The 26,955-nt window shown below is 44.1% G+C and overlaps 1 protein-coding gene across 4 annotated transcripts in view; it reads left to right on the top strand.

Moving 5' to 3' along the window:
- MATN2 (matrilin 2) overlaps positions 1 to 26,955 on the top strand; it is a 132,748-nt gene that overhangs the window by 89,712 nt on the left and 16,081 nt on the right. For 3 of the 4 annotated variants that reach the window (XM_059723856.1, XM_059723852.1, XM_059723854.1), the window contains exons 6-16: positions 446 to 568; positions 8,451 to 8,573; positions 10,629 to 10,751; positions 14,549 to 14,671; positions 23,291 to 23,413; positions 24,755 to 24,877; positions 25,031 to 25,153; positions 25,253 to 25,375; positions 25,536 to 25,658; positions 26,595 to 26,717; positions 26,815 to 26,937. In XM_059723856.1, the coding sequence (XP_059579839.1) occupies positions 446 to 568; positions 8,451 to 8,573; positions 10,629 to 10,751; positions 14,549 to 14,671; positions 23,291 to 23,413; positions 24,755 to 24,877; positions 25,031 to 25,153; positions 25,253 to 25,375; positions 25,536 to 25,658; positions 26,595 to 26,717; positions 26,815 to 26,937 (1,353 nt within the window). The remainder of the gene's footprint in view (positions 1 to 445; positions 569 to 8,450; positions 8,574 to 10,628; positions 10,752 to 14,548; positions 14,672 to 23,290; positions 23,414 to 24,754; positions 24,878 to 25,030; positions 25,154 to 25,252; positions 25,376 to 25,535; positions 25,659 to 26,594; positions 26,718 to 26,814; positions 26,938 to 26,955) is intronic. The other variant, XM_059723855.1, reaches the window with a different exon arrangement.

Raw genomic sequence — 26,955 nt, 5'->3', positions numbered from 1 at the left:
AAGAAGTTCAAGAAACCAGTTTAACCTAAATCAGTTAAGTCTGATAGTACATCCATCCAAGTTTATCTTAAACCAGTTTCAGCCATTTTGAAAGTGGTTTATGTGCACTTAACTTTTGCTGTGTTACAGATCTGAACTGTTTTCCGACCACTTATACTGATTTATGTGTAGTTTCTGTCCCTAGTCTTAGCCACACATGTGGTCTGCCATTCATAATGTATCCTGGCTACAAGAGAGGAAGTAACTCCTGAATATTGGTCCATCAGTTATTACCCTAAAACCTTCAATTAGCAGACTGTTCAGAGCAGAGACCCTGTCAACTTTTATTTGTACTACTTCAGTTCTGATCATAACATAAATATATATTTCATAATTATTAAATATATATTCTATTTCTGATTCCATGTATCTAATTCTACACATTTCCCTGGTTTTTCTTTTTCAGTTGTAGACTTTTGTGCAGTGGATAACCAAGGCTGCCAACATGAGTGTGTTAATACAGATGACTCCTACTACTGTAAATGCCATCCAGGGTTTATTTTAAACCCTGATAAAAGAACTTGCAGAAGTAAGTTGGGAAAAAATATTAAGTATGATAAATTTGCTCTCCTTGTACTCTCTCTTTTCCCTGATAATTCTCCATTGCTCCTGAGAACATTTATAGAATGTCTATTTATAAATGAAACAGTGTTAGATCAGAAGAGTAAGAGAAGTTTTCTCCTTCTCTAAGGACAGGAACTTCTTGCCCTGAGATCTTGCTTCTTCTGGTAGTTAAAGCAAAAGTTTCTGTTTTGCATGGCCCCTCTGATTATAGCATTTCTTTATTTTAAGTGTCATATTTCCTAATTCAATGGATCAGTTTTACAGAACAGAATTTCTAAATTGTCTTTTGTTTATAAAACAAGTGTAGTAATGAAATGCAAAAAACCCAACATTAATGTAGTAGTAAAATTGCACAGCTAAGTATGCTGCACTCAGGAATTATGAAAGGAAAAGCTAAAAGCACAGCCTTACCTCTGTTTCTGTGTACCTTATGAGAACAGATTTTTTGTCACTGTGTGTAAATAGGTTTAATTCCATTAACTACTCTAGAGTTGCATTGTTATACCAGTAGCAAATTTAGTCCATATTACATGATGATGTGAACAAAGAATGATTTCTAAACTAATCAGTGCAATATAACACATTTTTTCTGCATCCTTGCAATACCATAGAGATCTAGGATAACCTGTGACTGTAAAATTGTATTATAAAACATTATATGGCAGAAGAAAGCTAGTGCCTGTCAATGTAGTTAGCCAAAGACTGACAAGGTCTGTTAGGACTGCATGCCACAAAATTATTTCCATACCTATGCATGTATATATCCATATGACTGTGCCATTCAAAATATTACTCATACTTCCTTACTGCCTGAGCAGTGATCCAGATCAAATGTTGCTCCCCCCCCCCCCCCCCCCAAAATATGGAGGCTTCTAAAATGTCATATTTTTTCAGATTAGATTGATAAAAGAATTTGAAACTCAAGGTATCCCCAGTATGGGGCTTCCCTGCTCCCCTCCCCCCCCTGCCCCACCTCATGCAGGTAGATATACAGAAACTCCAAATATACCTTAAACACCTTTGTAAATACCAAGCTAAATATCAGTTATATGGAATACATTGATACAAGCTTTGAATCCTTAAAATAGTTGGAAACCAGTTAAAACCTATAGTTCATTTTGACCAGTTTAAAATACTTCAAATGCGTTAAATAAATTTAAACTAGGGAAAAACATTCAAAACTCTACAGTTTAGATAAACCAGGGAGGGGCACTAGGATATTGATAAATCAGGAGTCAGGCATGTGCTGGAGTCAGGGCAGCACTTGGTGTGGAGGGGACTGGAACGATCTTACAGCTGCTGAATTCAAACATAAATAACTTCAAAACTTATCTATCCACTTCTGTGCAAATTGGCCTGAACCTTGCAGATTGGGGTGCCCACTATCCTCCTCACAGGGCGGGCAGGCTAGCTTTGGCTGTGCTGTCTGCTCTGGCTGAGCTGGAGCCAGCCCCATCCTCACCCTGCAGCTGTCACAGAGCTGAAGTAGCAACACCTCTGCTCCCCAGCCTGTTCCTGCCAGCCATGTGGGGCAGTGGAGAGGGGTGGGGGAGGTTGGGAACAGAGCCCTCAGCCCTGGTCCCAAGCATTGGTCTGTGAGGGTTGCCCCCTGTCTCAGGTCAGGTGCAAGTCACTGGCTACCTGAGGGGAGGGGGATAGGAGTCCCGCTTCCCGGCCAGACCCCAAGCCTGGCATCTGCTCATGTGGGGTGGACCCTAGTATCTGGGGAGTTTCCCCTGGCAGGCCCAGGACTCCCCCAAACACTGGTCTGCCTAGCTGTGGGGAGTGGTTTTCACCCCCATGGCCTCCCCCTGCGTCTGGGCCAGCGTGAGACACTGACACACACTGGAGAGGGTCCCATCACCTGGCACAAGCCTCTGAGGATGCCCAGCATCTCTTGTCAGCTGTCGCTGGTCCTGAGCTCCAGTGGGAGGCACCAGGCAGCCCAGAGAGTTTGCACCAGGCAGTGGGGCCTGATCCTGCCCTATGTGGAGTGTTCCCTTCCCCACCACCAGGTGCCAAAACGGTGCCAAGTTTAAAACCATGGCTTTTGCATTTGCTTCCCTATGAGCCAGGAGCAGGACCCCTCCACCAATGAGAACAGGCTGGGCTGGGCCAGGTTGGGAGTGCCACCTCGCATTGCAGCTGGGGCAGGGGGAGCAGGCCCAGGCTGGGCCAGGAGTGCCACACCACACCTCTGCGGGTGGGCAGGCAGAGGCACTGGGGGTGCCTTGGGGGGCTGTGGCCACCCCAAAATTCATCTTAGCCCTCCCAGCAATCTGCCCACCTGCAGAGATACGGTGCAGCACTTCTGGCCCAATGCGGCTCAACACTGTGCATGTCCTTGGCCACATGGGATACAGCTGAGCAGCAGCTCCCTGCAAGTAAGTCTAATAGGGGCTGGGGCTGGGAGCTAGATGGAACCACGGGCGGCTCATAGCTGGGGGTGGGGGGATGGGGCGCTGCCTCAGTATGATCAAGAGAGGGGGAAGGGGGAGGTCCTGTGAGGGGAAAGTGTATCTGGGTGTGCATGTGTGTGTGCATCTGTCTGTCTTTGTGTCTTTGTCTGCGTGTGTGCGTCTGTCTGTGTGAGCATCTGTGTGTGCATCTGTGAGTTGGTGTGTGTGCACACCTGTGCATGGGTGCATGCATCTGTGTGTCTGTGCGTGTGTGCATCTGTGTTCACGGCAGGGAGAGTGTGTTTCTGTCTGTGTGTCCATTTGCAGAGCGTGTGCCTGTCTGAGTGCCCATGTCTGTGCGCATCTTTGGCTGTAGCGGGGGGGGGGCAGGGAGCAGGGAGAAGAGGCGGGCATGTGCCCCCCCACCCCCAGTCTGGTGGGGTCCACCCAGCCTCTCCCCGTCAGCACCAGAAAGGGAAGGGGCCCTTCTCCCCTCTCCCCACCCCCCGCCGCAATCCAGCTCCCATGCAGGGTGGGCCTCCAATTTTGTGTTTTCCCAGGGCCCCAGTACACCTTAATCTGCCCCTGCCAGGTGCAAGCCCCCCAGGAGCCTGGCACATCCCACCAGAGCCTTGTACTAGCGACAGCCAGCAAGATGTGCCGAGCAGCCCGGAGCACTCCATAGAAGGCAGGATCAGGCCCTGCTGCCCAGCGCATCTTGCCAGGTGCTGCTGGTGCCAGCCTCCAGTGGGACATGCCAGGCGGACCAGGGGTCTTGCACCAAGGGGCGAGGACAGAAGTGCTCCACAGAAGGTAGGATGGGCCCCAAAACCCATCACAAGCCCTTGAGGCTGCCTGACACATCCCACCAGAGCCCAGTGGCAACTGGCAAGATACAGTGGGCAGCCCAAGGGGCTTGTGCTGGGTTGCAGGGCATGATCCTTATTTCTATGGAGCCAGCCCAACTAGGCAGGGAGGGGGGAAACCCCCTGGGGCCCATCCCCCGCAGCTAAGAAGACCCCACCTCAGGGGGCTAAGACTGTGGTGGGGGGCTTCATTCCCCCTCCCCCCTGCATGTCAGTGACTCACACCAGCCCAGCCACAGAAGGGGAACCCCTCCCCCCACAGCTGGGCAGACCAGGGCTCAGGGGATCCCCAGTGTGGGGCTTTCCCCATGTGAGCAAATGCCAGGCTATGGGGCCAGTCCCAGTTGGGGGGACTCCTTTCCCCTGTGTATCAGTCACTCACACCAGTCAAGCCCCATGGGAGGAATTACCCTCATCACTCACTTCTCTTTCCCCCTCCCCGACCCCCCCCCCCCAATTCCTGCAGCTGGGCAGACGGGGGTGGGAGGATCCCAGGCCAGCCTGTGGAGTGGGGCTTCCCCTGTGGCCAGATGCCTGGTTTGCAGGGCCAGCACTATAAGGGGAACTCTTTCTCCTGTGGTGGCAAACTGGGAGGTATGCTCTAGTTCCCTTTGTCTTCTGGCCTGGGTCAGGCCTCTGCTTGCCTTTCTCAACTGAAAACTGAAAGTCGGTTATCGGTTCAACCTATGCAGCTTCAAGAAACCTGTGAAGATTGAATTGATTCTGCCTTGGGCTTTTTGATTCTCTGTGTTTAGCCCATAAGTTTAAAATGCTTGAAATTATTCTCTACAAATTTGACTTCAACTCACATCTCGATGACAAACCAAGCTGAAATTCACATTGGTGCTAAGGCAGAGTAAGGCAGAGCCACTATATCCCCATGACTAGGACTCCAGTTCCAGAGAGTCAAGTGATTACCTCAGATTTTTCATTTTCTTTTGCAAAGGTAAGTGTTTAGCCCCTCTGGTTATGAAGACAAAGCTTGAAAACATAAATAATGTTACCAGTTCAGTGATGTGTGATTAAACCAGCAGACAGCCCAAAACAAAAGGTCTCTGAGGAGTGAACTATTATTTTGAACTGGGTCAATGTGAGCTGGTTCAGTGTTAGGTGTGGACACCAAGGGCGCTTGCACACGTGATGGTGTCATGATGTACTTGTGACAGAAATTTCCTTTTGTGTGGCTTAATGGCATCACACATTACACGTATGTGAGTTTTGGGGGTTTTAAATGAGTTTGCATCCTTGCAAACTAAACTACTTTGTTACCAGATTTGCCCATCACTTTGGGGTGAGCTCATTTATTAAGGATACATTTCTAGGGTCTTGGTAATTCTATCAATGTGCTGCTTGTGTTACTTGTGTTTCTATATGGGGCTGTATATCTCCCTTCTGCAAGTCCTCACCCCCTATGGAGCTATCTTGCAGGACTCAGTTTCAATGGAGCTGGGTTCCTCCAACCACCAAATCAGTCATACACACAAACACACACAGATTAACGTGACATGCCTGACCCAGCCGGGTTGATCAGCGTGGACAGGCTGACACCCTCACATGCCAAGAATCAGTTCATCAGAGCAACAATAAACTGTAGTCAGACATGAGCACGCAGGTAAACAGAATACATCTGAATCTGGCTAGGTGTCCAGCTGACACCCTCATGGGCCAGCATTCAGTTCATTAGGGCATGTCTGAGCCAAACTGGATCAATCAGCCTGTACAAGCTGATCCCCTTATGTGTTTCAAACTCAGCATGTCCCAATCTTTAGCCTCTTGATGAGCAGACCCCACAGTATTTTTGGGCTTCACAGGGATCTTTAGCTTAGGTAAAAGAAGCGTTGCTGCAGAGCAAGTGGGGAAGGAGGAGAAGAGAAGGAAAAATATACCCAGTTACTCCCAGTTTGACTATAAAAGTTATTTATTGCTAAGTATATGAAATATATAATGGTACTAGTAGTAATAGACATGCAAAGGAAAAACAAACACTAACAATTACAATACTACCCTGGTTTCACTAAGTATTTGGGGAAACTTAGCTCAAGCTTAACTAATACAGTTCGGGTTCAGAAATGTATGCCTGGAGAGAAAAGAGAAAAGAGGGAGAGAGCGAGTGCTGGGATCTCACCAGTCCAAGGCACTCGGGTTCCAATGCTGACAGGTGAAGTTCTTAGCACAATCCTTGAAGGGATCTTCATCTGTTTCTTCCAGCTTCTCGAGAACAACAGTGGATGGTGTCACAAAGATTTCTCCTCTTGAAGCACGCACACACACTGCTGCTTTTTTTACAGATTTTTATACCCTCAGTTCAGCTTCCTCAAAGCATTCTTAATAGTGTAAATAATTGTCTTTTTTATTGACAAGGGGTTATCTGGTTTGGAATATCTCAAGAAACTGATTGATAATCAGGAAAAACATGAGGTTAAGGAGTAACCAGACACTTAGGAGCCAGCTTGAAATTCCTATGGATAGCAGATATACTGATGGGATGCCTTATTGTTTCTTCAGAAACAATAGATAGCTTGCAGCACCAGGGTTTTTGATTTTTACTTGTTGTGAACAAGCCTCAGCTTAGCATGACTTTTCCAGATCTTACTATAGTCTTTTGACAGACTTAAAGCAATTATTGGAGTGTTCATAACATTTGGTGGGGAGGACTTCCACCAGTCATCACGAGAAAAGTATGACAACACTTGTGGTCAGGGCTCCAATGGGCTGGACGCTGTGATGAACCCTTTACCATTGTTCAAATGCTGACCATACCCCCTCTGACTCAGCTTCTTTGCCTCAGCATTCCCTAACCCGGCAACTGAGTTTTAGTTAATCAAGTTTAAATAGGCCTCCCATAGTGGGACCGGGAAATGTATGGCCCAAGATGCCTATTAAACTTTACTTCTGCTTGGGGGGGGTGGGGGAAGGGGAGTCCTTTGAAAATCCAGATTAGAACTGGTCTGATAAATGCTGAGCTGGGTGTGTGTAAATGTGGGTAGATTAGAATTTGGAGCACAGATTCCCCATCATGCAGTGCTCCCCTGCTTCTCTGATCCCAGAATTCACTGCGGTCTCTGCTTCAGGCTTTCTATTCTCCATCTCCCATGTAAATGAATGGTCATCTGGTTCCATCTCAGATGCAAATGAGACCTAGGGCAGTTGCTCCCTTATCTGGAGAGCTTTAGGTATGTCTCCCACTGCATCTTAATCAATTTTGTTTGGCGGGGGGGAATTCTTTGAGAGTCAGACAGGCTGCGTCCTGTGCCAGTGTTCCCCAAGAACACGGAGCTGAGAAGTAACAACATCCCAATGTAGTTTAATTTGTAATGTTGCAACTTGGAACATTGCAGCTATTTATTCAGCTTGCCCCACAGCAATGGGAGAGGTGGGCAGGCTCTGCCAGAATGAAAGGATTGGGCCCCTCTCACCGCTTCAGCCTTCAGCAGGCTCCTATGGCTGGCAGGATGCCAGGGGCCACCTAGGAATGGGCTGGCTTGCCCCTGGGGCAGTTCAGGGAGGTGGCAAGAGGGCAGCTGAGTCTGTTGGCAGCCAGAGAAGGTGGCAGGGACAGTGTACAGTGCACTGGAAGATCAGGTGCGCTGCCCAAGCCCACCTGGGCTTCCAGTACCCTATGCACCATCCCCACTGCCTTCTCCGGCCACCAGCTCACCCAGCCACCCTCCTGCTGCCTCCCCCCCAGGCTGCCCAAAGATGAAGCCAGCTCATTCTCAGGTGGCCCCAGGTGTCCTGTCGGCCACAGGAGTCTGCTGAAGGCAGAAGCAGTGAGGGGCCTGATCTGCTTTTCTGCAAAGCCTGCCCGCCTCTCCTGTGACCAGGAAGCAAGCTGACAGATTAATGGCATAAATTAATGGCCCCCTGGCTGCAGGAGAGGCAGGCAGGCTCTGCCAAAAAAACAAAAAAAAGTATCGGGCCCCTCACTGCTTCTGCCTTCAGTAGGCACCTGTGGCCACCAGGTCAATAACATACATACAGTGAAGGAAAAATAAAACCTACCATTTCAATAAAAAACTCACCATTTCAATTTAGGGGGCATAGAATGCAACCCTAAGGGCTAAAACCCTGTAGTGTTACAAGTGCCCCAAGTGTTTTTGGCAAGCTTTTCATCTCACATAGAGTTTTGCATCTCAAAAATCACATAACAAACAAGCCAAAGTCATTCAAACACTGGTGCAACTGGTGAAATAATGCCCCTATATGATGAATGGCATTCACAAGTACACTTGATATAAACTGATTCACTTAGTATAATGCATATCTAACTTGAATGCAGTAAAATAACATAATTATGAGTTTTGTTTAAAAACAAATCAATGTTTTCAGTGTGACCTACAGTATTTGGCTGCAAAATTCTCAGAAATACTGATAACGCTAACTTCTGTATAGCCCTTTGAAAAATTATCTTCCCAGGTTCATTAAAATATTTCTCATGTAGTCTGTGTGAAAGCTGAACAGTTTGTTTTAAATATTTGAAACAGTATGGCAAGAAGTCAGGACAGTGTCCAGAAAAAGAAATGCTAATTCAAATGAAGTGAGGTCATTGGGTTTCTTTATCCCATTTCTGTTTTATTTTCAGGACCGGATTACTGTGCTTCAGAAAACCATGGCTGTCAACAGGAGTGCATTAATTTAGATGATTCTTATTTTTGTCAATGCCGACAAGGATTTACTCTTAATCCAGATAAGCGAACTTGCAAAAGTAAGTTGACCTAAGCACATCAGGGCATCTGCTTTATCTTTGCACACAAGTGGAAGGCTTTTTGGAAAGATCATAGTCTCTTCCATTGTAAAGACTGAAACAAACTTTTCCCTTTATGCCTGATTTTTAACTTATCTCTCCCCAGCCTCCTTCCCCACAACTCTGCCATAATTAAACTGCTCTGTCTGATATTTCACAGGCCAGATTTTACATTAGATTAATTTTTTTCTTGGAGAGTTTGAAGTAAATATGGGGAGTAATAAAGGATATTGATACTCATTACTTCTTTAAATGTTCCTGTTTTTTTAGTTTGTAATAACACAAATGGATTTCTGCAAATGCTTCATATTTTCTTTGTTATTTTAGTTTAGCCAAGGATAGATGCCTTTGATTAGTTCTGGGAATGGCAATATTTTTTAAATTCTAAAAGTAGTTTTAGTGTTCCTTAAGTATTCTTGAACATGTTCTCTAAATCACCATACCACTTTCTTAAACACTTAGAAATTAGCCTCAGCTGTATCAAGCTTCTTAATCAGGGCATGTGTATATGCTGCTTTCCTCAGGACTCCTGCATGGAGCAGCTCCTCCAGCCTTGGGCCTCCAAAACAGAGGCATCTTGTGACAGTCTTAAGACTTCAGCAATACTTGCAATCACAAAAGGAATTAGTTTTGCTAGATGCATGAACCTAGTGAAGATACAGCAGCAATGTTTCATTAATTGAAAGTTCACACTGGTAAAGCTAAGAAAATTAACTCTTTTCAAATATGACTTTTTTTGTCATCCTAAAAATTTCTGTTTTGGTTTGTGTTTTCTGCACTAAGGAAGTATACCTGTGTCATTTTGTCATTTAATATGCCTGTGTCATTTTTAATAGTAGTCTACATTACCACAGTTAATTAATTTTTAAATTGCATTGTGAATATTTGGTGCTTTTAGGTTCAGTATGCCTTGAGCAGGGAAGAAGCAAAGGACCAAATACTGAAAACATTTCCAAGCATAATGCTTAGTGTGAGGAAAACAATTGTGAATGAAAAGCATGATCCAAATTTCCTTAAAATCAGTGGGAGCCTTTCCATAGACTTTGGATGAGGCCAGGAGCTTAGTGATAGTTTCAGGGTTGGACTCTGATTCCAAAAGTTTTGACTTAATGGTTCATGTTAAACAAATTTGTAATATAATGCGGTACATCAACATCTATTCCCTCTTCATCCAAGCCAGGCAGAGTGTGTCATTGCTGACCTGTTCCAGACACTCCTGCTTTACTAATGTTAAGTCTGTGGGAGCAAGACTCTGGGAACCGAAGCACAATCTTCCTGGTGGCTGGGTAGATCATCACCAGTAGGCTTCCTGGTCAGCTGCTCCCAAAGTTTAACTGCCCATAGCACAGATTTTAGCAGAGGCATAACTAGGCAGTTTTGCACCTGGGCAGTGGTAGTTCATGGAACAGCAGCCACAGCTGGGGTGGTGGTGGTGCAGCAGGTAGGAGAGCATCAGTGGCAGCTAGTATTTTTTCATCCCCTCTAAGCTGGCACCCAGGACTGGTGCCCCAGTTGCCCCCCTTGGTTACACTACAGTAGAACTGGCCAACTGTTGAGTGGCCAGGAGCTGCACATTATACCGGTCTTGGGTCTGGGGCCACACACTATGCAGATCACATGCCACATGGGCTCACCAGGTCCTCTGCCACCCCAGCAGCATGAGCCCCACCTTGCTGCTGCATGGGCAGCATGAGCCCTCACCACTGCTGCTGCCACACAATCCCTTCCCCCCACCCTTGCAAGCCTCCTGCCACTGCAGCCACACAGGCAGTAAGTCCAATAGGCTCCTCCCGCTGTGCTGCCCTACCCCAAAGACCTGGCTGCCACAGCATCAGGAGTAGTGGGGGTAGTGGTGGCCAGGTGGAGGCCCACAGGTCAGACATTAACCCCTGCAGGCTGGATACAGCCCTGCACTACTGGATCCGAGTGCCTTTTGAGCAGCATGGGCTTTTCTAAGCCATTTTGTTTCAGCAACCAATACGCTTAGTTTGTGTCCTTTAACCTTTGTTTCCATAGGAATAGACTTCTGTGCTCTGGGTACACACAGCTGTGAACATGAATGTGTTAACACTGAAGACTCATTTGTGTGTAGATGTCATCCTGGATACACCCTGAACCATGATGGCAAAACGTGCAGAAGTGAGTGTTTCTCACAGACTGCTGCAGTTAGTTACTGCAGTGGGCTGAGTTTTTAAAAGAATAAGAGTACTCTCCAGAGGCCTTTTTGAGATTTCTTTGTGCTATGTAAATAACTGTAACTGTAAAGAGCCAGTTCTAGTGAAGTAATGCTGGTTAGATGCCTACATATGTCCACCCAATAGAGAACTAATGTATTATCTTATAAAATCCTAATAGCAGGAATGATTTAGTCAACCATCATGTCTGATATCATGGAAATGTTTAATGTTAAAAATGCATAACTATTATAAGCTGACATTCAGACAGCAGTACACCTAATAATAATATTTGTTCATAGAGACTTTTTCCCTTCTCAAAGGCTGGTTTGTTTTCCTTGAGGGAGACTTTTCAATAAAAATACGTTTCATGCTTTATGGTAATCATAAAGCAATTAAGGGATCAATGTTATTCCAAAAATCATGCCAAGGCTGTTGATTTGGTTACTTAGTTATCAACAGATAACATTTTTCCCCAGAAGCATTTTGCAAAGTTAAAGTGGTACTTAAAAACTACATTTTTTCTGATGAACCAAGGCTGCAACACTTTTTCCAGATCAGAAAGTCATTTTTTCTTTTACCATAATTACTGACATGCTACACACACCCTTTCCCCCCAAATCAGCCCTGCAAAATGGCTGCCACTTGTCACTGGCCCCAGCAAGCAGAAGGAACGGAGTCCTATATTAACCTTCTCAGAGCCATAGCTGTGGGCTGAGTACTTTAGTTTAAACCTTAAAGGAGCAGTAGAGCTGGCTCAGGGCAAGTGGGCTACTACTACACCTAGTCTGTAGTACTTTGATGAAGCTTGTGGTACGGAAACACTTTGTTATTTTCAATTTAAAGAAGTAACAATCTTGCTATTGCCCCTTCTGGAAACATAGTTTCCAGAAGAACTCATTCCATGTTACACTGTCAGCCATGACTGGAAAAATATTTTTCTACATTTTGGCTGCATCTACATGAGATGCTGACTGCGCAGTAGCTCATTACTACTGCACAGTAGCATCACATGGCACAAAGCATGACATGATACTACTGCTCAGTAACTCTGGTTAATACTCAGTCTTTTAGTACTTGTGTATGCAAGTAATAAAAGATTGACTGCACAGTAACAACTGCGCATTCAGTGTCTCAGGTAGACGCAGCCTCTGCCTTGCAAAACCAGGGTGTATGTCTTATTTGAGAGGCATGTGGTTTTAAATATGGTATATTCAAAAGAAATGATAAAATGGTATATTCAAAAGAAAGTGTTGGTGGACTCTGCAGGGTTCTTGGTTGTAACCATGTTGGTCTAAGGACGTAAGCAGGCAAGGTTCTTTGGGTAGATGTGATATCTTTTATTAGACCAACTAAATAGTTGAAAAAAGTTCTTTGCAAGTTTCCAACACAAACCCCCTTCCATTTTAGATGGATTCTGCAGCATACAAAAATGTATATATTGTATTATAAATAAATTAACCTGTTTTGATTTGTTCAGATAAGAGTTCAATACTTTACAAAAAAGGCTATTGCAGGCTGCCATAAATCCAGGTTCTTCCATCAATAGTCACTTTTGAAAATCTGGGCCTTTTCTTTTTTCATTAAAGTTTTTATTTTTATGGATCAAGCTCTTAAAACATGGCATTGACCTAAGTATCTATTAACTATAGTTTCACAAGTATGGTAAATAGCATTTATTTTTTTATTTCACTGCTACCTAAAATAACATATAAAAATGTATAGCATTAGAAACTAGAATATTTAAATATTAAAAATGAGAATAATTATATATGTTACATTGGGCATCTCTTTTGTAAAAGAGATTGGAATACAGAGGATTTAATTAGACAAACAGGATGGCAGTTTGTGTGATTTAGTTTTTTTCACATTCCTCTTATATAACTGCTCCAGAACACAACTCTGTTTATGATGATGTAAACCCATGGAAAAAAGGAAACTGTGCCATCTGGAGCTTACTGTAACTAATAAAAACTTCACTCTCAGCCTCATTTGTTCAAGTCAACAATATTTATAACTATGTATGATGTTAAGGCTGGACCAGTTCCGGCAAGCTTGTTATGCTTTATATAAAATATACATATATATATTTAAAAAGTCTCCCTACAGAAAGGTTTTCCTAGTCTTAACAGAGAGCTATCAATAGAAGTATGATAATCTAGCTGACCTTGCATCTGTAAATGATTTGGGGAATGTACAGACATTTGGGGGAGTTAGTGGAAGGTTATGGTCACCTGATCTAAAGTAAATCAGGATGGGTGGGGGGCAGTGTAGTCTTTGAGGGATTATGGGGGGCAAGTGGGGTCCATGGGGGCATCAGGTGGGTTAGCAGGATCTGCAGGAAGGTTAGGGGGGCAGGCAGGGTCTGTGGGAAGGATCAGGGAGATCAGGGGGCCTAGCAGAGTTCACGGGAAGGATTGCGGGAAACAGGAGGACTGGTGGGGTCTGCGGGGGGATCGGGGCTTTCAGGGGGCCTAGCAGAGTTCAGGGGAGGGATTGTGGGGATCAGAGGGGCAAGCAGGTCCACATAGGAGATTGTGGGGGCAGGCAGGGTCTGTGCAGGGGGAGGGATTGGGAGGATTGGGGGAACTCAAGCAGGTCAATCGGGAGGGTTGGTGGGACTGGGAGGGTTTGGTGGAATTGGGGGAGCAAAAGGGTCTGCATGGGGGCTTGGAGAGATTGGGGAGACCAGCACAGTCCATGGGGGGTTGGTGGGGACTGGAAGGGTTTGTCAGGTTTGGGGGGCAAGCAGGCTCCACAGGTGGCCTGGAGGGATTGGGGGGCTAGCAGGGTCCGTGGAGGGTTGTTGGGGTCCAGGAGGGTTTGCTGGGATCAGGAGGGCTAGTGGGTCCTCTGGGGGCTATTTTTAGCCCCTCAGCTCCTCCCACCCCAAGACACATAACCCCCCAGTGAACCTACCCCCCCCATCCTGCCCACACTTCTCCCCACCCCAACTTACTTTGATCAGCTCCTGTACATTGTACATTCACAAATTCTTGCTGCATGAGCTCTTGGCTACCCCTTTTGATTGCCCCTAGTTAGTTAGTTAGTTAGTTCAGACTTTAAACCCAGGTTCATTTCTGTCCCTACACATGCTTTTGGTTTTACCATACCTTTAATTAAAAAAAAAAATTTCTATCACAAATTTGGACTCATAAAAAATCAAACTGGTTATGTTGAGGATATACCTACACTGCTAGTTTTTAATTGTCCCACATTTAATCTTTAACTAACAGTACCTATCTGCAGAATATTTTTAACAGAATTTATTCATAAACCTCTAGTTGTTATATGTAGCCACTTGAAATTTTTAATTTCAATTCATGCTTATATTTTTTTTCTGAGAAAAACATGGTCAGCAAAGGAGAGATTCTTTCTTCTGAGGAAAGAGAAGAGAAAATGGCCTTGCAGGGCTGGGCAGGCTTTCTGAGTTCTTTCTTCCCGGCTGTGTTATAGACACCTGGTATAGATACCTGGTATGATTATGGGCCAGATAAAAACCATTCTGTCTCTCACATTTGTAATCTGTAAAATGGGGGTTATTAAAGCTCCTTGTTAAGTGAGACATAACATTTTAAGCCACTTTATAATTGAGGAACAAATTAACTCAGATTTCTCAGATGGGATATGATGCAAATACAGTGTCATTGATTTTTTTTCTTGATAATCATTTTACCAAAACTTCAGCACTAAGTTCACTGTCCTGAGTTTGGTGTTTAAACCTTCAATTTGTTTTCTTCAATTACTAACATAAATCAATAGGAGTGGACCACTGTGCTGAGAATGACCATGGCTGTGAACAGCTGTGCCTGAACGCAGACGACTCCTACCTCTGTCAGTGTTCTGAGGGATTTATCATTAATGAAGACCTAAAAACCTGCACACGTAAGTCACTTGATAATAATTTTTTATTCAGAATTAAAGAAGGGGAAGGTGCTAAGAACACAGAAATTGTCAAACTGGTTCACTCCTGAGATCTGTCTAGCTACTGTCCAGTCTTTCATAGTAGCCAAAGAAGATGTAAAACTCCACAGAAGCAGTGTGGAGTAATCTGCTTTCACATTAGATCTCATCCTGATCGCTAGTCATTCAGACTGATTTAAACTCTGAAGCATTACATTTACTATCCTTTTCACAACATTTATCCTTAATTAAAACAACTCAGAATATATTGAAATCCATATAAATGCTCCTTAAAACTTAAATATTAACTTTTTGCTGGGATGAAAATTGACCCTTTGATTTTTCTCTTTCCTTTATCCGTGGGCCACCATCTGCTCTATGACAACGTGTTTGCCTCTCACATTATAATGACTGCTACTAGTAATTTTTTAAAAAAACGAAAGTTAATAACTTATTCCACATCAAATTATGCTTTCAGCTAAGGAGCTGAGACTGTTAATTTGACCTGGCTAAAATCCAAAGACTGTTCTTCTCCTGTTACGTAAATTGTATTTCTTTTGAAAAGAGGGATGAATCTTCAATTTCTACTTGCCTCTTGTGTTTTTAAAATTCATTAATACTGATTTGGGAATGGGCATAAATTGTGAATGCTCATGAATAGTTACATGAAGATGGAATAAAAAGCAAAAATCTAGCCAATACAAAAACAAAACCTGGAATTTTCAAATGAGTTTAGGGGACTTAGGTGCATAAACCAATGAGCTCTGGATACCTAACTTCTTTCAGCTGGAATTTTCAAATGAACTTAAATATTATTATAAATGACTATAAGAACCATGAAAGTTCCTACTAAGTATCTTCTCTCTTCATTAAAAAAGTACAAAATATACCACCTGCTCATTCGTAAGACGTCAGATCTTCCTTTCTCGCCATACATAATGCAGGGCATATTAGCCATCTTTACCAAAATCCAGATATGTACTGAGCCTTCCAAAGAATAGGCACCATCAAACTCTATTAAATATATACAAAAACCTTCCAAAAAAGACTAGATTCCCTCTAAAATATTTGTAGTCAAGTTTGCCAGTGTGTTGTGAGGGATCAAATACATACTTCACAGGAAAATTTATTTTCAGTTCTCACCTCATATGCTCCTTGCATTCAGTCCTTCAGCTCCTGGATCTCTCTGCCAGCTAGATACCATTTTATAGTGGGGAAATTTAGGCCATTTGTAGAAGTGCTCACTATTTTCTAAACCGCATTAACTGATTCGCATCACACAGTTCAAATCAAATTTCAATTTGAATTAAGGGTTAATTGACAATCATTGACAACCAGTCCCTTAACAGACCCTATTTGCAGCCTCTGTGTGGGCTTATGCGCTTGCCATTTGCAGTTGGAAGTAACTAGGAGGTGATAATAAGCCTGTTTAAACCTATTACATTGTTGCAAACCTATTGGCTGAGTGTGTCTATATGAGATGCTTTACTGCTCAGTAGAGCAAATTACTGCATAGTAAGCATTACGGTTGTAGGAAGCTTCGGTCCCTGATTCAATTCAGCAGAAATTTGGCCCAATTCAGTGGCTGAATCTCCAAATCTGAATCTAATCAGGAGACCCTTTAATCTCTCCAAATCAAAGTGGAACCCTCCAAATCAATTTGGAGAGATTCGGAAAGATTTGGCGATTCAGACATAGACACAGCTTTAAATGTTTTTTCTACGTACCTCAAGATGACATATTCAGGCAGTCCCCATCCAAGGTGATGTACCTCAAGGTGACAGTGATTCTATTCATTGATTTGGATCACTGTCCCCGATTTGATTCGGCTGAATCCGAAGATTTGATGCTGATTTGGAGAAACAGTGATTCAGCCATAGACATAGCTTTAAATGTTTTTTCTACATACCTCGAGGTACCAAGTGCAGCTCATGAACGCTGCGATGGTGGGGTGGATGGAGCATCCAACAAAACCACAGGGGGGGCGCCCTGCATACTCAGCGGCAAACCCAGGAGTGGACTGGAAGTACATCTGGTCCACTTCCAGGTTCACCGGGGAGTGCACAGGGCTCCCACCCCCTGCACCCTTCCAGCTTGGCGATTTGCCCATGGGGGGACCCCAGATGCCTTCCCCAAACCCAGGAGGCACCAGTCACTAAGCCAGGGGGGGCACAGCATCAAATCTTCAGATTTGAATTTAGCTGAATCAAATCGGGGTCAGTGATCTGAATCAACAAACAGAATCACTGTCTCTGATTTGGGCCAAATCTGAATCGAATTCGGCCCATTCACACACCCATAGTAAATCTGCATCTACAACCCTTATGCGCAGTAATTTACTCTATTCAGCAGTTAATTTGCTACCTGCAAATGCAAGTAGCAAATTAACTGCTGAGTATTACTGTGCAGTAAGGTTTACTGTTACGTAAAGTGCTGTTCCAAAAATCTTATTGAGTGCAATTGACCTGAGTGTTGATGACTATCTCAGCCAATGTGTTCTGGCAGTGGGGTGGGGGTTTTTTTTCCTTTGTGGGGATTGATATTTGGAGAGCTTATTTCCTGAGTTCCTAAAGAGGATTATCTAATTAGTTCATTCAGACTGGACCCAATTTTAATTCAGACTACAGACATCAATGAGCATATAGTGACAACTATAGTCCAGATTAAACCTAGAAAACATGACATCTATAAATGGCATGAGAGACTGTTTTCAGGCTGCAGTTCCACAATCCCTTCGAGAGGGGATGGCTCTAGCCTCAGTTACCCAGAGCTTCATGTGTCTAATTCTGCTCTCTCTCCTGCTGGTAGGGGTGAAGAGGATACTGGGCCTATGCTGTTCTCTCTACTGTTAGAGATGTGGGTTTTAATGAGTGAGCAGTCTATTATAGCTAAGCAGCCACTGGAATATTTCACCCTCTACTTCCATCAGCTTCTATCCCTCTTGCTCATGTGGACACATATAGAACAGTGGGCTCCTGCCCTTAAAGCCACATATGTGTATGTAAGTGTTCTGTTGCTTTACTGCTTACCCAAGAGAAACAAGTCCTCAGGACAGAGTCACTAATCCATTTTGCATAGGAGCCCCAGTGCATCAGAAATTAGACTTGGTTTAGCAACCTTTCTATTTCTTTATGCAACTAATGAGCATTAAGAATCATTGCAGTGTAATAGGGTTTGTGAGCCAAATTGCCATTGGAAAAAAATATGCAGAAGGGGCCAAGAAGGAAAGAAAGCTGAATGAATGTCATTTTGTTGACTTTTCCTGGAACTGTCCCTTCTGGTGAGAGAGTTCTGGCAGATTTTGCAGACTTTGAAAGCCACATTACCTCTCAAGCCTCTAAATTTACTGCTTTCCTTTCCTTTGGGCATAGTTTCAGCAGGAATCAGACTACCTCTGCGGAGTTAGTCACAGAGAGGATTCAGGAAAAATTCAGGCAAAGCAGAAAACAGCTTTATCTTCACCCTCGCCTGCCTCCCTGCTGTCCATAAAACTCTATCCATCCCTGCAGATCTCAAGATGAGGGTCAAATAATTTTGCAGGCCAAAACTTATGTCTTCTAGGTGGAAGAGGAATAGATGGATGATGCAGCCCAGTGTTTCTAACTGAGCCAGTTGTTATAGAGAAACAGCCGTGTTCTGATTTTAAAAGTTTATCAACTTGCCAATGGAAAGTCCTGTTTCCTTGGTAGTAGAAAATATATTTTTTTAATCTGACTTATTTTCCTCCAGTCGGTACTTGGATGCCCATCAGGAACTTTGAAGCTGTACAGTGACTTCTGGATCCTTTTGACACTGATTTTGGTCCTCCCTTAATATTTCCTCCTCTTGCCAGCTTATTCATTCTGCACATCATTTTGGGAACAGAATTTGTGCTGCTTCTGAGCTTCAGCTGTTAAAATTTCATCATAGACAATCCTCTTAGATTGTCATAAAAGATTTTTGGCACTTTTAGATAGCATAAGTGAGCAGTTGAACAGAGGACTTACCACTTTGCATACTCTACTTCCAGTGTAAAAACGTCTGAGAGTCCAGCAACTGGTGCTATACACACAGGCAAGATTATCTTAAGACAACTGTATCATCTTTGTGATAAACTGGTTTCTGCTCTGACATCTAATTACAGTAAGCAAGCAGGACCCTGCATGCAATAGACATAAAACAGAGCTGAGTTGAGCACTGCATATGGAACTCTCAAGGCATTATTCTCTGTCATTAAAGAAAATAAAATCCTTATGAAAGTCAAGTGGCCAAGTATAACTGAATTAAAGCCACCTTTATCAGTTATTGTTCTACCTGAAAGTAGATGGGGGCTGACCCAAAGTCCACTGAAATCAACAAAAGCCTTTCCACTGGCTTTCATAGTTACAGGACCAGGCATGCAGTTAGTTCTGGGATTCACCATGTATATGCTTTAACATCAAATAAGTGTGCATGAACATCAGTGAAAGATGAATGATTACGAGGAAACGTCTGTAGCTTTGTTCCTGGATATTGCATGAAATCGTAGTAAAGTAGCTTTTATGTTTTTTGAACAAGCACTGAAATAACTGCACTCTGGTTTCCAAGCTATTTTTGTAGTAGAAAGGTACTTTTCATAGATTGTTAGGGGCTGGAAGGGACCTCGCAGATCATCGGGTCCAGCCCCCCTGCCCTAGGCAGGAAGACAACTGGGGTTAGGTGACCCCAGGTGACTGTCTAGTCTCCTCTTGGAAACCTCCAGGGTAGGTGAATCCACCACCTCTGGAGGGAGTTTATTCCACAGTCTGGACACCCTGACTGTGAAGGAGGTTTTCCTAGTATTAAGCCTGAAGCAGCCTTCCATTGGTCCTGGTCTTCCCCGGGGATGCCCTAATGAACAGTTATTCACCAAGCTCCTGATGCACTCCTCTGATATAGCAGTAAGTCATTACCAAGTCCCCTCTCAACCTTCTCTTCTTTAGGCTAAAGAGGCTCAGGTCCCTCAAGCTTTCCTCGTATGGCTTGCCTTGCAAGTCCCTGATCATATGGGTGGCTCTTTTCTGGACCCTCTCAAGTTTTTCCACTTCCTTATTGAAGTGCGGTGCCCAGAACTGGGTGCGGTACTCCAACTGCAGTCTCACCAGTGCTGAGTCCAGTGGGAGTATCATTTCCTTAGTTTTACATGAGATGCATTGGTTGATGCATGCCAGCATGTTGTTTGCCCTGCTGGCCACCGCCTTGCACTGATGGCTCATATTCATACAATGTTCATTCATTACCCCTAGGTCCCTTTCAGCTGTGGTGCAAGTCAAGCTGTCACCACCAAGCCTGTATGGTTGTTTGCTCCCAGATGGAGCACCTTAGTGTTAAACTTCATCTGGTTCTGGTCTGCCCAGCTCTCCAACCTGTCCAGGTCTGCCTTTATCAGCAACCTATCTTCTGACATGTCCACATTGCCCCTTAACTTGGTGTCATCTGCGAACTTGGCCAGTGAGCTTTTCACTCCCCCATCCAAATCATTGATAAAGATGTTCAAAAGCACTGGTCCAAGCACGGACCCCTGAGGGACACCACTGGCCACTTCGCACCAGGATGAGACAGATCCATTCATCAGAACCCTCTGGGTCCTACCCTGTAGCCAGTTTCCCACCCATTGCACCATCAAGCAGCTGAACCCACAATCTTCCAGTTTTCCCACAAGGATATCGTGCGATACTGGATCAAAAGCCTTTTGGAAGTCTAGGTATATAACATCTACCACATCACCTGTGTTCAGGTGGCGAGAGACCTGGTTGTACAAGGAGATGAGATTGGTAAGACAAGACGTACCCATGACAAAAAGCCATGCTGGCTGTCATTCAGAATCTTACCTTCCACAAATATATCGCGCACAGATTCTTCAATGAGCTTTTTCAGAATTTTCCCTGAGTTGGAGGTTAGGCGGATTGGCCTATAGTTGCCTGGGTCCTCCTCCTTCCCTTTTCTTGAAGATGGGCACTATGTTGACCCTCTTCCAATCCTTAGGGATCTCCCCTGTGCACCATGAATTCTGAAAGAGCTTTGCCAGGGCTTCCATGATGACCTCAGTCAGCTCCTTCAGCACTCTCAGATGGAGTCCATCCGGTCCTGCTGACTTATAAAAGGAAAAATTATGCTGAGGGGAAACCAGCACGGGTTCGTAGCAGGCAGATCGTGCCTGACTAATCTAGTCTCTTTTTCTGACCAGGTTTCGAAACGCCTGGACACAGGAGGAGGGGTGGATGTCATATACTTAGACTTCAGGAAGGCCTTCGATACAGTATCCCACCCCATACTGGTGAACAAGTTAAGAGGCTGTGACTTGGATGACTACACAGTCCAGTGGGTGGCAAATTGGCTAGAGGGTCACACCCAGAGAGTCGTGGTGGATGGGTCGGCTTCGACCTGGAAGGGTGTGGGCAGTGGGGTCCCTCAGGGCTCGGTCCTTGGACCAATACTCTTTAATGTCTTCATAAGAGACTTGGAGGAGGGAGTGACGTGTACTCTGTCCAAGTTTGCAGATGACACAAAACTGTGGGGAGAAGTAGACACACCCAAGGGCAGGGAACAGCTGCAAGCAGACCTGGACAGGTTGGACAAGTGGGCAGAAAACAACAGAATGCAGTTCAACAAGGAGAAATGCAAAATGCTGCACCTAGGGAGGAAAAATGTCCAGCACACCTACTGCCTAGGGAATGACCTGCTGGGTGGCACGGAAGTGGAAAGGGATCTTGGAGTCCTAGTGGACTCCAAGATGAACATGAGTCGGCAGTGTGACGAAGCCATCAGAAAAGCCAATGGCACTTTATCGTGCATCAGCAGATGCATGACAAATATATCCAAGGAGGTGATACTTCCCCTCTATCAGGCGCTGGTCAGACCGCAGTTGGAGTACTGCGTGCAATTCTGGGCGCCGCACTTCAAGAGGGATGCGGATAACCTGGAGAGAGTCCAGAGAAGGGCCACTTGTATGGTTAAGGGCTTGCAGACCAAGCCCTACGAGGAGAGACTAAAGAACCTGGACCTTTTCAGCCTCCGCAAGAGAAGGTTGAGAGGCGACCTTGTGGCTGCCTGTAAGTTCATCACGGGGGCACAGAAGGGAATTGGTGAGTATTTATTCACCAAGGTGTCCCTGGGGGTTACAAGAAATAATGGCCACAAGCTAGCAGAGAGCAGATTTAGATTGGACATTAGGAAGAACTTCTTCACAGTTCGAGTGGCCAAGGTTTGGAATGGGCTCCCAAGGGAGGTGGTGCTCTCCCCTACACTGGGGGTCTTCAAGAGGAGGTTAGATAAGCATCTAGCTGGGGTCATCTAGACCCAGTACTCTTTCCTGCCTATGCAGGGGGTCGGACTCGATGATCTATTGAGGTCCCTTCCAACCCTAACATCTATGAATCTATGAAATGTCTAGCTTTTCTAATTGGTATTCCACCCACTCAGCATCCACAGTGGGGAGGCTGTCAGTCCTGGCATGTCCCCTATGAGCCTTATCTTGCTTGACTTTCCCCTTGGTCTGGTGAAATACCGAAGTGAAGTGAACATTCAGGAGTTATTTTTTTTCCTGAATGCCGGTTACCAGGTGTCCCAAGGTGTTAAGCAGGGGTCCCACACTTCCATTTGTTTTCCTTCTACTGCCTACATACCTAAAGAAAGACTTCTTATTGTCCTTGACTACTGTAGCTAACCTAAACTCTGTCACCACCTTGGCTTTCCTGATCATTTCCCTATAAGTGCTGGCCACTGTTGTATAGTCCTCCTTGAGGACCATCCCTAGCTTCCACTGTGCGTATCTCTCTTTTTTTCTTTTTTAAGAGGACTGCAATGTCCCTATTAAGTCAGGAGGGCTTGCCAGCCCTTCTGCTGCCTTTCTTCTTTGCAGGAACAGTTTTCTTTTGTGCTTTGAGGATCCTTGAACAACGACCACTCTTCATGTACCCCTGTTGCCTTGCCTTCCTGGTCCCACATTGCCTCCCGTACTAATGCTCTGAACCTGCTGAAGTCAGCATTTTTGAAGTCCAGGACTTCAATTCTGCTGGTTGATTTGTTGACCTTGTGGCAGATGGTGAACCTGATAATTTCATGGTCGCTGTTTCCCAGGCTACCCTGAATGCTCAAGCCAGACATTATATCATCTCCCTTGGCCAAGACTAAGTCTAGGAGAGTCGTACCTCTGGTTGGCCCTTGCACTTCCTGGTCCAGGAAGAGCTCCTCGATCACAGTCAGGGAACTGCATGACCAATCTGACTTAGCCAAGTGTTCCTCCTAATTTATGTCCAGGTAATTGAAGTCACCCATGACAACCAAGTCCCTTGCATGCACGGCCTCTTTCAGTTCTTGAGAGAACTCCAGATCCAGCTCCTCCCCTTGTTTTGGTGGCCTGTAGAAATTCCTCAATTTCCTCAATATTTTTTCTGGAACCACTGCAAATCATATCTAAAGACTTTGTTGCAATATCTTAAAGGTATATTTTATGATGGAGAAATTAATTATTGTTCAAGCCATGCAAGGTATGTGCTTTTTCATATGACCTGCAACAATGTTAGAAATGACTAGTTACCAATACATAAATCTTTAACTTCTTCCTTTTTTCTACAATTTCAATCATGCTGATTGATCATGAAGGAGTGGACTACTGTGCATTGAGTGACCATGGTTGTGAACATATCTGTGTGAATGGTGAAAAATCCTATACTTGTCAGTGTTTTGAGGGATACAGACTACGAAATGATGGGAAAACTTGTAAACGTAAGTTATTATCAGACCAATTAGCCTGATGCTGTATTGCTTGTTATATGATTTCTGTATAGTATCATCATATATGCAGCATAAATCAGTAGCTCTGAAATTGGACTGTTAGCAATGCAAAACTTCTTTAGTACAGAGTTGCGTTTTTGCAACAGGCAAGCAATTTTTTTTTCTGAAATCAGGTTAAAAAGTTTAAATGTTTCCAAGGCTCATCTCCTTACATAGCAACCAAGGAGCTTTCAGTATTATTAATGATGTTTCATTTCTTTGCCCAAAATATGTAATGGAGAATGATAAAAAGGGTTTGAATAATTTAGGCAGGGTGGTGTGGGGTGGTGGGTGGTGGCACTCTATCCCCACCTACCTGCATGTACCCCTGGGCCTTCCCAAGTTACCCCTGTGGGTATGTGTACCCCAAGTTGACAACCCCTGAATTGGAGCACGAGCAAACTGAACATTTACCTCCCAGGAGGCTGCCGGAGTAGCCCCTCCAGCCCCCCCGCCAGCTGATGACTGTCAGCAGTAGCTGTGGCGGGGAGAGATCCCAGACCCCTTCTCCCACAGCCCCTGCCCCCAGCCAAGCAGTGGCCAGAGCTGCAGGAAAAGGGGTCTGGGGCCACTGCTGCTACAGGGACACAGACTCCAGGCCCCTTCCCCTGCAGCCTCCCTGGCCAGGTAGCAGTACACCCCAGGGCTGGGGCTGCTGCAGGGACACAGAGCCCAGACCCCTTTCCTCCACAGCCTCCCTGGACTGACTGGGTGGGCTGCCCAGCCAAGGGGGTAAGGTCTGGGGTCTCTCTCCCTGCAAAAGCCCTGGCCATGCAACAGCCCCAGCCACACAGTGCACCACTGCCTGCCTGAGACCAGAGTGCAGCCTTGCACAACACTGCCTAGGGTGACAGCGATTGTGTTCTAAGTTAACCCTTTATGGGATCTGGCACAGACATTTGATAAAGCACTCTAACAAAAAAAGCTTAGACTAAAACTCATCCATCAAGGGTTAACTTAGAGCATAATCCACCGTTTTTAAAGCATTCTGAGACATGGTGTCTGTTCAGTTACAGCTTCAGAGTACTTTCTGCATGCTTAAAGCAAAATAGGTATAACATCTTTACCTAGCCTAGAATTTAACATTTTTTCCCCCTTAATAAAATGGTTGTGAATAAAATGGAGTCTGTTATGAAAGATGAAAAAGTCAGTGATGGCCAGGAACACATTGCTTGAGGGATCCCACTAATTCAAGGACATACTAAACTATGCACTCTTTCACTAGAAAACTATGACTGTGTTTATTAGACATTTTAACTAGCAAACTTTCCTAACCATCTAAATTATTACCAGGTAAAAATGTCTGCAAGTCAATCAGCCATGGTTGTGAGCATATTTGTGTTAATATTGACAATTCATATGTCTGCAAATGCCGTGAGGGATTTACCCTGACAGAGGATGGGAAAACATGCAGAAGTAAGTAACTGTTCTGTCTTATATTTGTGTGTGTGAGGCAGACAAAAAAAAAAAAGCAGCGGAAGAATTTCATTGCTTTTTTACTTTATGGGATTTGCATTTATACCTCTGTTTTAATTAGGAAGCAGTATTAAATATCTAAACTATTCCCAGGAAAAGACATTTGCAAATCAGTGAATCATGGCTGTGAACATGTGTGTGTTAATGCTGATAATTCATACATCTGCAAGTGCCATGATGGATTTGCACTAAGAGAAGACGGGAGAACTTGCAGAAGTAAGTATCTAAGCAGCCTGATCTTTAATAGAATATTAACCTTGTAATGTATGCATTTGTAAAAGTGTTTTAACTAGAAAACTCCTCAATTATTTTCAGATAGAGATGTTTGCAATTCAGTTGACCATGGCTGTGAACACGTTTGTGTTAGTGGTGACAATTCCTATACTTGCCAGTGCTATGATGGATTCATACTGAGGGAAAATGGGAAAACCTGTAGAAGTAAGTAGCCATATATTTGCTGGGTCTTCAGCAGGAAAAGAAGAAGTAACTTCACATCCCTTTCAGTGTACAATAATTATTCTTATCACTGTAACCTGTATTTCTATGAAGAGTGTTTTAGCTAGCCAACTGTATTAAATGTCATCTAAACTATCCCTAGACAAGGACATCTGCAAGTCAATCAACCATGGCTGTGAACACGTTTGTGTTAATACTGATGATTCATACATTTGCCAGTGCCATAAAGGATTCCAACTGAAGGAGGATGGGAAAACATGTCGAAGTAAGTAGCTTGATCTCCACTGTACATTGGGATCTCACAGCCCTTTAATGGACAATTTTTTTTAGATTAATAAGGCCAAAAGGGAACTCTGTGATAATCTAATCTAATTTGCCTAACACAGGCCATAGGCCTTTCCTGATTTAATTATCTCAAGTAGGCATTTCTTTAAAAAAAAAAACAGCCAATCTTCATTTGAAAATTGCCTATGATAAAGAATCGACCAAATTTCCCTTAGTGAATTGTCCCAGTGGATAATAATTCTCCATGTTATAAATTTGCCTCCTATTTTAAATGTGTCAACTTCCATAGAATCGTAGAAAATTATGGTTGGAAGGGACCTCAGAAGGTCATTTAGTCCTTCCCACCCCTACCCCCTTATCAGCCAGCCCTCACTGCTCTGGCTAGAGAGCAGGGGGTGGGGCCATCCCTGCTCTGCTGGAGCAGATATCCCAGCCCAGAGCTGCAAGGCATGCTGGGGGACTGTGATTTAACTTAAACCAGGAAGGGGTCTGGGACAGAAATTACATAAACCAGTTTGACCTCAATGAATTAAGTCTGTCTGATACTACATTCAACCAGGTTTATCTTAAAACAGTTTCAGCCATTTTCAAACTGGTTTATGTGCACTCAACTTCTGTTCTGTTACAGGTTTAAACTAGTTTCTGATCACTTAAACCAGTTTGTGTGTAACTTCTGTCCCTAGTCCAAGAAGATTACTTTCCAAATGAAGGCAATCCAAATGATGCATTTCCTTTTTACGTATAGGAGATAAACTAATGTCCCACATAAATAACCATCTGACATTACTCAAAAATTTACAGATTCACTTCCAGATATTCTGCTTCCTGTCTCCCTTTACTTGTATAATTAGCCCTGTAAGTTTATAAAAATATTCCATTAGGAAACTGCATTAAACATTAGCTAAACCATTCCCAGGTAAAGACATCTGCAAATCAGTCAACCATGGCTGTGAGCATGCTTGTGTTGATAATGATGATTCATATACTTGCCAGTGCCATGAGGGATTCATACTGAGACAGGATGGAAAAACATGTAGAAGTGAGTAGCTTGCTGTTTATTGGGGGTTATCCTTGTTCTAGTTATCTGGGCATCTCGAGAAGAGTTTTAAGTATCAAATTCTCTTAACAATTCTCAGATAAAGACCTCTGCAAATCAGTCAACCACGGCTGTGAACATGTGTGTGTTAACAGCGATAACTCATACATCTGCAAGTGCCATGAGGGATTCATACTGAGACAGGATGGAAAAACATGTAGGAGTGAGTAGCCTGCCGTTT

This window comes from Alligator mississippiensis, chromosome 3 (assembly GCF_030867095.1).
Source record: "Alligator mississippiensis isolate rAllMis1 chromosome 3, rAllMis1, whole genome shotgun sequence".
Classification (NCBI taxonomy): Eukaryota; Metazoa; Chordata; order Crocodylia; family Alligatoridae; genus Alligator; species Alligator mississippiensis.
Note: the sequence above shows the minus strand (reverse complement) of the source record. Positions and strands in the feature narration are given on the sequence as shown.